The sequence below is a fragment of the Rana temporaria genome, chromosome 3 (genome assembly GCF_905171775.1).
Source record: "Rana temporaria chromosome 3, aRanTem1.1, whole genome shotgun sequence".
NCBI classification, from domain to species: Eukaryota; Metazoa; Chordata; class Amphibia; order Anura; family Ranidae; genus Rana; species Rana temporaria.
In genome coordinates this window covers 424226721-424237472 of record NC_053491.1, presented here as the reverse complement: position 1 = coordinate 424237472, position 10752 = coordinate 424226721, and the positions used below count along the sequence as shown (strand labels likewise).

At 40.7% G+C, this 10752-nt stretch overlaps 1 protein-coding gene across 1 annotated transcript; it reads left to right on the top strand.

Annotated features, from left to right (window-relative positions):
• The first annotated feature begins 6714 nt into the window (after positions 1 to 6714).
• LOC120930905 (nodal homolog 2-A-like) lies at positions 6715 to 9733 on the top strand. Its single transcript, XM_040342043.1, has 3 exons — positions 6715 to 7164; positions 7646 to 8367; positions 9359 to 9733. The coding sequence occupies exons 1-3, from the start codon at positions 6876 to 6878 to the stop codon at positions 9509 to 9511; spliced, it is 1164 nt and encodes a 387-aa protein (XP_040197977.1). The 5' UTR covers positions 6715 to 6875; the 3' UTR covers positions 9512 to 9733.
• Positions 9734 to 10752: the final 1019 nt, after the last annotated feature.

Genomic DNA, 10752 nt, shown 5'->3' with positions numbered 1-10752 from the left:
AGAGCAGATTTCAGGAGACAGACGATTTTAGGAGACAGGCATGCAGCTACACTAACATGCAGGAGGTGATTAGGGTGTACCCAGGCAAACCTAACACACCCCGTGCACACGCTTATGCAGGGCCGGTGCTAGGCAATTTGGCGCCCTAGGCAAGACCAGCTATGTGCGCCCCCCCCCCAAAAAAAGAATGTCCCTCCTTGGTGTCACTGAAATAAAAATGTCCCTTCATTTGTAGTTTCACTGGAAAGATGAACGTCCTTCTGTCTGGGTTGTCAAGCGAAAAAATGTCCCTGCGTCCATCATATGTTTTGTGCACCAGTAAATTTAATGGGGTGGGGTGGTAGGAAACTGGCAGGGGGGATGAAGATGACAGGGGGTATGTTGGTAGAAAGCTGACAGGGAGGATGAAGATTACAGGGGTGGGTGGTAGGAAGATGACAGGAAGGATGGAGATGACAGGGGTGGGTGGTAGGGAGATGACAGGGAGGATGGAGATTACAGGGGTGAGTGGTAGGAAGCTGACAGGGGTAGGTGGTAGGAAGCTGACGGGTGGGTGGTAGGGAGATGACAGGGAGAATGGAGATGATAGGGGTGGGTGGTAGGAAGCTGACAGGGGTGGGTGGTAGGGAGGTGACAGGGAGGATGGAGATGACAGGGGTGGGAGGTAGGGAGATGACAGGGAGGATGGAGATGACAGGGGTGAGTGGTAGAAAGCTGACAGGGGTGGGTGGTAGGGAGATGACAGAGAGGATGGAGATGACAGGGGTGGGTGGTAAGGAGATGACAGGGAGGATGGAGATGACAGGGGTGGGTGGTAGGGAGGTGACAGGGAGGATGGAGATGACAGGGGTGGGTGGCAGGGAGATGACAGGGAGGATGGAGATGACAGGGGTGGGTGGTAGGGAGATGACAGGGAGGATAGAGATGACAGGGGTGGGTGGTAGGAAGCTGACAGTGGTGGGTGGTAGGGAGATGACAGGGTGGGTGGTAGGGGGATGACAGGGAGGATGGAGATGACAGTGGTGGGTGGTAGGGAGATGACAGGGAGGATGGAGATGACAGGGGTGGGTCGTAGGAAGCTGACAGTGGTGGGTGGTAGAAAGATGACAGGGGTGGGTGGTAGGGAGATGACAGGGAGGATGGAGATGACAGGGGTGGGTGGTAGGGAGCTGACAGTGGTGGGTGGTAGGGAGATGACAGGGAGGATAGAGATGACAGGGGTGGGTGGTAGGGAGATGACAGGGAGGATGGAGATGACAGGGGTGGGTGGTAGGAAGCTGACAGTGGTGGGTTGTAGGGAAATGACAGGGAGGATGGAGATGACAGGGGGGTGAAAAAATGTATGACAGGCCTTGGAGGTAGGGTGGTGGGATGCCAGGAACAGGGGGATGACGAGGAGCATGATGATGACAGGGGACAGTAGGTGGCATCATAGAATTAGGTCTGTGTGCAGGGATGTTCGGGGCACCCTCGATCAGGCAGGGATGTCACAGGATGCTGTCAGTGTCAGGCAGCGGACTGTCATTCACAGTACCTCTCCGATGATCGCTGCTCTGGCAGGTCTTCCACACTACGGCCGTCCATCCAGGAGAGGAGGTCAAGGAGCTGCTCAGTGGCGGCAGTCATTATCCGCGCTCTGCACATGGTAGTAGATCCGCAGAGCACGGGACAAGGGAAGGAGGAGCACATGGATCCACCCACTGACTGGATGATCGAGGCTGTGACAAGCTCCCAACGCCTCCTCTCCCTCCACAGGACTGTGCAGCGGTAAGGACTACTACTGTCACACATTGAGGGAACCAGCGGCCGTGGCTGCGCTCTAGGCGGCTGCCTAATTCGCCTAGTGGTAGCGCCGGCCCTGCGCCTATGTATGAGGTGCATTACTTTTGTCTAACTCCTACAGTTACACGCCACATAATACAAAAATCAATAAAAAGTCAGGCAGAGTGAGAGCCCCTCATGAGGGCCACAGGAACTATGCATACCCAGGAACTCAACACAGAGATCTCATGAAAAGAGTTCCTGAAAGATCTAAGAAAATGTTAGATGGTTTAACACTTCAGCAGCTTCCAAAAACTAAAAGATGAGGCCATCCTGTAATATTGTGAGATCATTTTTAATTATTTATAGTTATTTTAGGTTGTACTACAAAGATACATTGGGTTTGATTTACCAAAGGCAAATAGGCTGTTCACTTTGCAAGGGAAGTGCGCTGTGCAAATGAACTTTCCCCAGAGCCTAGTGACTACATGTTTTACACACAAGTTACTGTGATGCATGTTAACTGATAGGTGTCAATATAAATGTTATACATTTTTGTAGTAACAGGTGTAAAAGAAATCAATATGATGTAAATAAAGTTATCAATTTAAAGGGGTTGTAAAGTTAAAAAATGTTTTTCCTAAATAACTTCCTTCACCTTAGTGCAGTTCTCCTTCACTTATCTCATCCTTCCATTTTGCTTTTAAATGTCCTCATTTCTTCTGAGAAATACTCACTTCCTGTTCTTCTGTCTGTAACTCCACACAGTAATGCAAGGCTTTCTCCCTGGTGTGGAGTGTCATGCTTCAGGGAGGGCGAGCAGGAGAGTCAGGAGGCTCTCTACGTTGCAGATAGAGAAAGGAGCTGTGTGTTAGTGGGCATCCTGCTCGCCCCCTTCCCCCTCAAGGGAGGGGGCGAGCATGACACTCCACACCAGGGAGAAAGCCTTGCATTACTGTGTGGAGTTACAGACAGAAGAACAGGAAGTGAGGATTTCTCAGAAGAAATAAGGACATTTAAAAACAAAATGGAAGGATGAGGTAAGTGAAGGAGGACTGCACTAAGGTAAAGGAAGCTATTTAGGGAAAACATTTTTTACCTTTACAACCCCTCTAAAGTTTGATGTGTTTCTATGTATGATTTGTAATCATATATGTACATGGGAGCAGTATTATTTGCTCATGGCATACTAAGACTCTGTTTCCTGCGTTGCAGTACTACACTATGGTTGTGCTTTACAGCTCCTCCTCACAATGAATATCTATGAGTCAGCTAACTGACTAAAGACAATGGGCCAGATTCACGTAGAATAGTGCAAAACTGCGGCGGCATAACGTATGACATTTACGTTACACCGCCGCAAGTTTTACAGGCAAGTGCTTTATTCTCAAAGAACTTACCTGTAAAGTTGCGGCGGCGTAGCGTAATTCCCCCGGCGCAAGCCCGCGTAAATCAAATGAGCCGGGTAGGGGGCGTAGAACATTTAAATTAGGCACGTTCCCGCGCCGAACGTACTACGCATGCGCCGTCCCTAAAATTTCCCGACGTGCATTGCGCTAAATGACGTCGCAAGGACGTCATTGGTTTCGACGTGAACGTAAATGGCGTCCAGCCCCATTCACAGATGAGTTACACAAACGACGTAAAATTTTCAAATTGCGATGCGGGAACGACGGCCATACTTAACATTGGATACGCCACCTAGGGGGCATGTTTATCTTTACGCCGCGTATCTCTTACGGAAATGGTGTAAATTTACTGTGACGGGCAAGCGTACGTTCGTGAAACGGCGTAACGACTCATTTGCATATTCTACGCCCACCTCAATGGAAGCACCACCTAGCGGCCAGCATAAATATTGCACCCTAAGATACGATGGCGCAGGCCGTCGTATCTTAGGCATGTTTAAGTGTATCTCAGTTTGAGAATACATTTAAACATATGACGGGCTTAGATTCGGAGTTACGTCGGCATATTTACTGATACGCCGGCTTAATTTTTTGTGAATCTGGCCCAATTTGTTTTGTTGATAGCCTTTCCAAATATCTATTGAGCAGTTATGCTGAGTGACTGAAACAGCTAATATTAACAAAAAAAAGCAAACATCTAAAAATTATAAAAGACACTCCAAATTTTTATTCAACCACTTGCCGCCCGCCGTATACCAAAATGAGGCTGCAAAGTGGTTTCATTATCCTTATTGAACGCCATATGATGTAATCAGGATAACAGAGCAGGCGCTGGCAGGGGTGTGCCAGCGCAGCAATCAGAGGTGCTGTGTGTCAGTTTGACACACTGCTACTCCGATTGTGCCTCTCAGCACATTGATTATCAGCACAGCACCCATCAAAAGGTGACCATCAGCTGCCAATCAGTGCCCATCACCTGTCAGCCTGCCCTCCTCTATAAAAGCCTGTCAGTGCCCATAAAAATACAGATCAGTGCCCACAACAGTGCCAATCAGTGCCCAAAAAAGTGCCAGTGTCCCATCAGTAATGCCTGTCAGTGCCCCATCGAAATGCCAAGCAGTGCCACTCAGTAATGCCTGTCAGTAGCTCCTAATCAGTGCTGCCTTTCCAGTGCCACCATCAGTGCACATCAGGGCCGCCTATTAGTGCCATCATTGCTGCCTATCAGTGCCCCATCGGGGTTTTTTTTTTCAAAATTTACGGTCTTTTTTCATCCAAAATTCTACAAAGATTTGTTCAAAATACCACCAAAATAAAGCTCTATTTGTGGGAAGAAAATGATAAAAATTTTGTTTGGATACAGTGTTGCATGACCGTGCAATTGTCATTCAAAATGCAAAAGTGTTGAAAGCTAAAAATTGTCCTGGGCAGGAAGGGGGTAAGTGGCAGGTATCGAAGTGGTTAAAGTGAACAAAGTTAACACAAAATATGTCCTCACTGAAAATACTGTATACTTTCACTTTAACCCTGAAGTTTCATTGTTGGGTAGATTAGTTCTTTAATGTCAAACAAATCTGTCCTTTCATCTAACCATAAAAGAAAATGAACATACTGATTTCATTTCATGTGTACTGTGTGTTAAATTAAGGTGTTAAATGTTGATCTTTTGACATAATTGATTGCTGTGCATGCATTTACTGTATACAAAAACAGCAGATCAAAGAGACATTAAATAATTAAGTCTCTGCTATATCTATATGTAGCTTTGCCTTTATTATTTACAACATTAAATGTATAATCGTAGATGTATACATAGTTTCTAAAACTAATGATTACATTTTAAATGTCTTTTAAACATATTTTATATTGATAGAAACTGTTGAATCAAATTCAATATTATAAAACAATTTCTTTATTTACATTTTTTTATTTATAGATTCTTTTACAATGATATATAAAACCCTATAATATTCCATAAAGCAGGTTTGCAAAAAGTATCATATAAATATGTCTAATGATAGTAATTGTATTGGTCATTAATTGATTATTTGCATATACATAGGCTTTTCATAATAAGTAGTTAATTGTACTTCCTTATGATGTCTCAAATGGTTATTCCTCTTCTCACAAATTGAGAATATGGGATAGTATACTGGTTATTCTAAGCATATGTGAATACTGTAGTTGCTGGCGTATAAGACTACATTTTACACTTAAAAAAAATGGCCAAAAAGCAGGGGTCGTCTTATACGCCGGGTCAGCTGCTTGGATGCCTGCTGAATGTGCGGTAATACTGTATGTAGCTTTGGCTACATACAGTTTATACCGCTTAGCTAATCCAGTTGAGCGACGCATTCAAATGAATACAGAGCCTGCTCGGATTGGCTTTGAGAGTCAGAGAGGCGTGGGCTGATGATGTTACAGCCTCTGTCAATCCAAGCAGGCTTTGTATTCATTAATAGAATACATTGCTCGCTGTGATTGGCTCCAGCAAGAAGGAAGAAGAATAAGGCTCCAGCTTCAGCAAGAATGAAGAATATGGCTCCAGAAGGAAGAAATATGAAGCGTTGGAAGCCTCGGAATGGGGGTCGTCTTATACAGTGAGTACAGGCAAAAAAATCTTAAAAAAAACTGTAAAATTAGGGGGGGTCGCCTTATACGCCCGGTCGCCTTATACACCGGCAAATACGGTAATTTCTTTCACTGAAATTGTTATTACGTTAATCATTAGAAATTGTGGCAGGGAATTGTTTTGTACCTTGCCATGTCAATTTATAAAAGAAAATGTGAATTTTCATGATATTTTACTGCAATTCAATATTTGTACATCATGCAAAAAAAATAAAAAACATATACATTATTGTTTATAATTATTTTAATATCATTATGCTGCCTCAAAACATTCTAAAATAATTGTATCATGTGACATCCTATCTCAAAATGTTATCATGTGGTAAATTAGGAGAGCACGTCAGTCAATATAAGCCAAATGATAAATTGGCAATATGTTTCAAACACCAGGTTGTGTAGGGTATGTGATAATTAAATTAATATTATTGTTAGCATTGTGTGTACTTTATATATCAAAAAACAGACATATAAATTAAAATAAAATTAGACAATTCTTAGAAAAAAATAACTAGCAGCATTAGGTCCCTAATTATACACTTATGTTCAATAGTCATTATTTATTATAATATCTGAATGAAAAAAAAATATATATATTTAAATGTGATGTATGGGTAGTATGCTTTAAATAACACATTTCAGGATGCTATGCTTAAAATGTCTTACATACTCAAAATTAAAATGCTTCTAATTATACTGTTGTCCCCAGTCACTTAAAGAAAATATAATATAATATAAATATATATATATGACAATTTTTACTGACAACATTTCAGTTTCTATATTAAAATACTATAATAATTTCTGTTTACTTTAAATAATGCATATATAGCTCATTTGATTTTGAGCATGTGTCACTAACATGAAAGGATGACTTTACACCTGACAGTTATCTTTACAGTCTTTGATGATGAGGTCAATGACATGAAAGGTCATAGGTGTGAACATGGAACCTATTCATCCAACCATATAAAAATGAAGGAATCATAAGGACTTCACTTCAACCTTGCAGATCTTCTGAGGAACATCTCCTGAGACATTACAAGTCAAGAGAGGATACAGGAAATCTGAGAAGAAATGACCTGGCTGAATGTCATTCTCTACCTCACAACCATCTCCATGGTAAAGGGATTGCCAGCCTTTATGCAAGGAAACCAAAAAAGAATTCCTCTTCAACAATCTAACCATGGATTAGGAACTTCAAGCAGTCTTGATGGACAAGCATACTCTTCAAATACGAAGTACTCGCCATTTATGATGCAGCTCTATCAGAGCCTCATTATGGGGACACAGGACACAGGTCTGTCCAGCCTGGAGCATTCCCTCCTTCAAGATTCAGATACTGTCCTAAGACTTACTGCCAAAAGTAAGTACACAACTTTTACCAATATATTTTCACATACAACATGCTGTTTTATTTATTACCTAAATGTAATGATAATTTCATTATTGATGGGCTGCTAGATTATCTTCCACGGAGAAGGCATAGAACACTTTTTGTGTCAGGCATTTCAATTAAGGGCAATTTATTTTTTTATAGCTGATTATTTAACAGTGATAGAACTAACTTAAAAAGTAAGTGATTTTGTAGTTTTAGTCTTGGCTTAGCAGTTTCACCTACATCGTCTACTTCCTAAATATTAATTTTAAATGGTAAACATCATTTTAAAGGCTACTGCTTTGTATAACAATATTTTACTTATATATGTATTATTTATTTATTAACATTTATTTATATATTTATTGATATATTTTCACCATAGATGTATATATTGTAAAAGCTAAGTATGTCTTTGTATATAATTAGATTGATATTTATGTCATGTTTTTTGTTCTTTCTTCCCCAGGATGCACCAAGATGGACAATCATCGATCACTTTACTTTGACATGTCCTCTCTCTCAGGCAGTAATGAGATTCGATTGGCAGAGTTTAGGATTCAACTTTCTCCTACAGAGAAAACACAAGATATGACATTGCATATTTACCACAGCGAACAAGGTTCCAAGAGACTGCTTCTGCAGTCTTTTCACATTGATTCCTCTGTAACAATGGGTAGCTCCTGGAAAGTGTTTAACCTCACTAAAATTTTGAATGCTTATCTCAACCTTCGCCAAAGTTCAAATTATGATGACATCATGGGGGGTGGAACCTCATCTCAGAAGGATCATGAGAACGCTTGCACAGACATATCTACTGACAGAGTTGTATTGATGGTGTTCACCAAGGACAACCCTTCTGCTAATGTCAATGGATATCTCAACCTCATCCAAACAGTGGAGTCTTCTAAATATGTGATGACACCAGAAGTAAAAAGTGAACAAGGTATTAAAAGGCACAGGAAGAACAGAAATATAAAAGACAGCATCATAATGAACCACTTTCCATCCAGAACCGTGGAGAATGGAAAACCCTTGTGTGAAAGGGTTGATATGATGGTGGACTTTGAGAAGTTTGGGTGGGGAAATCTGATTATCTACCCAAAGAATTTCAATGCCTACAGATGTGAAGGAGCCTGCCCCATTCCCTTAAGTGAGACCTTCAAACCAACCAACCATGCCTACATTATGGTAAGTGTCAATTTTTTTCACTGATAATTGTCCTTGCCTTTTTTCAAATATTATTTAATATTGGGTGCCATTCAGTATTTTGTAATAATGGGTGCCTTTAGACAGATAGCATTGCAGGAATATTACATATTTAACTTTTACTATGGGTTTAGTGGTCTTTAAAGATCCTTAGAGGAGTGTCAACTAGCCTGACTCCTTAGGGCAGGCATGTCAAACTTAAAAATGTGGAGTCCAAATCTGGATAAACTCTATAAAGGGCAGCATTTAATGGAATTTCTCTTATGCCACGTACACACGATCGGTTCGTCTGATAAAAACGGACTGATGGACAGTTTTCATCAGACGAACCGATCGTGTGTGGGCCCCATCGTTTTTTTATCCATCGGTGAAAAAACTAGGAACTTGTTTTAAAATTATCTGATGGTTAAAAAACCGATAGAAAAAAACGATCGTCTGTGGGCACGTCCATCGGTTAAAAATCCACGCATGCTCAGAATCAAGTCGACGCATGCTTGGAAGCATTGAACTTCATTTTTCTCAGCACGTCGTTGTGTTTTACGTCACCGCGTTCTGACACGATCGGTTTTTGAACTGATGGTGTGTAGGTATAACTGATGAAAGTCAGCTTCATCGGATATCTGATGAAAAAATCCATCAGACCATTTTCATCAGATGAACCGATCGTGTGTACAGGGCATTACAGTTATGTTTAGGGACTAGCATGGCAATTGAAAAGCCTTGTTTTTTAATGTAATTCACCTTACTGTAAACTAATGCTATGTTCAATTTAAATCCTCATATTGGCCGAGGGCCATAAGAAAGATGTACATGGGATGCATGAAGTCCAATCTGTTTGACATGTCTACTTTAGAGGAATGTTAGATGTATGAATTGTATGTTACTGTGCTAAATATGTGGATTGTTTAATGTGTGCATCTTCATTTTCTGGTAAAGTTGTAAATTAACATATATCTATTTTTTTGTTTTACAGAGTTTGCTGAAGCTATTCAATTCAGATAACGTTGAATGTGCCTCCTGTGTCCCAGTGAAAATGAGACCTTTGTCCATGCTGATGTATGAGAATGGAGATATAGTAATGAAACACAATGAAGATATGATTGTTGAAGAATGTGGATGTCATTGAGGAACTGCTAAAACATGTGTCACAAGTATTAAAAAGATGCAAAGTAAGCAGTGACTTTAAAGGAATAATAGCACTTTGCAGTGTCTGGTGAAAGGCCTGCTGAACTTTCTGCTTTAAGATAAAAAGAGTTCAAAAACTGAAAACTGGAGCCAGAGGAAGAAAACAAACTTCCATTGCTGTCCTACATTATTACCATGAACTGGAGATAAAACCTGGTTTATAAAGGGCAAATACTTTTTTAAATATTTATATTTTTTTATTGCTTAAAATGTATTCTGTAATTTACAGTACATTCATTGTATGATTAATATCCATTAAAATATAATGAATAAAATACATCTGTTTCATTTTCTTTATTGTTTGATAACACTAATTGAGCAATAGAAAAATTAAGCTCAAGCTTAACAGTAGAGCCCCTAATATGTATTAGATAAGACTTGTGCAGAAAATGGTGCATTTTGACTTTAATAAACAGACTTAAGTAATCCTTGTCACCAACTTAAAAAAGTGCAGGTAAAAAAAACATTTAGAAAAAAAAAATATTTTAAATGCTTTCTTGCAGTGTTTTCCATACCCAATGTATGTTTTATTTGCATTGTTCTTGAACTTGCTGAAATGGCCTAGATCTTGTGGAGGAGAGAAAGGGGTTTGAGGCTTGTCATACATATTATTTATTTTACATGACTTATTTTCAAAAGATTACATGCTGTGTGATGCAACTAAAATAGAAAATATGAGAATGTGGCTGAGGATTCGTATTTTACTGCCCCCTCCCCATCCTGGCACCTAAGAGTGGCAGACACCAGCCCTGCCAGCCAGCATGGTCTGGAGAAGGGGTTCCTGTCAATAGGGAAAATGGGGTTCCTGCCCTTAGGGGATATGGGGTCCCCGTCAGGGCCGTCTTTACCGCAGGGCAAATGGGGCAGGTGCCCTGGGCCCTGTCACTGTTGGGGGCCCAAAGCAACCCCCTTTAAAAAAAAAAAAAAAAAAAAAAATTTTTTTTTTTTTTTTTTTTTTTAGGGGTCCGGAGGCCCCCAGGGGCCCGGAGGGCCCCAGATGGCAACCCCCCTTTTTTATTTATTTTTAAATAAAAAAAACATTTTTTTTTATATATTTTTATTTTTTATTAAAGGGACAATTTTTTTTAGGGGTCCTCAGGGGCCCGGAGGCCAATTAAAGGGCCAATTTTTTTTTTAGAGGTCTGGGGGTCCCCAGGGGCCTGTAGTTCCCCAGGGCCCCGG

Excerpts from the sequence above, each read along its gene's own strand:
- LOC120930905 (XM_040342043.1), top strand. The coding sequence starts at position 6,876 with ATGACCTGGCTGAATGTCATTCTCTACCTCACAACCATCTCCATGGTA. Across the intron at positions 7,165-7,645 it reads CCTAAGACTTACTGCCAAAA|GATGCACCAAGATGGACAAT; the intron begins GTAAGTACACAA and ends TTTCTTCCCCAG. Across the intron at positions 8,368-9,358 it reads CCAACCATGCCTACATTATG|AGTTTGCTGAAGCTATTCAA; the intron begins GTAAGTGTCAAT and ends TTTGTTTTACAG.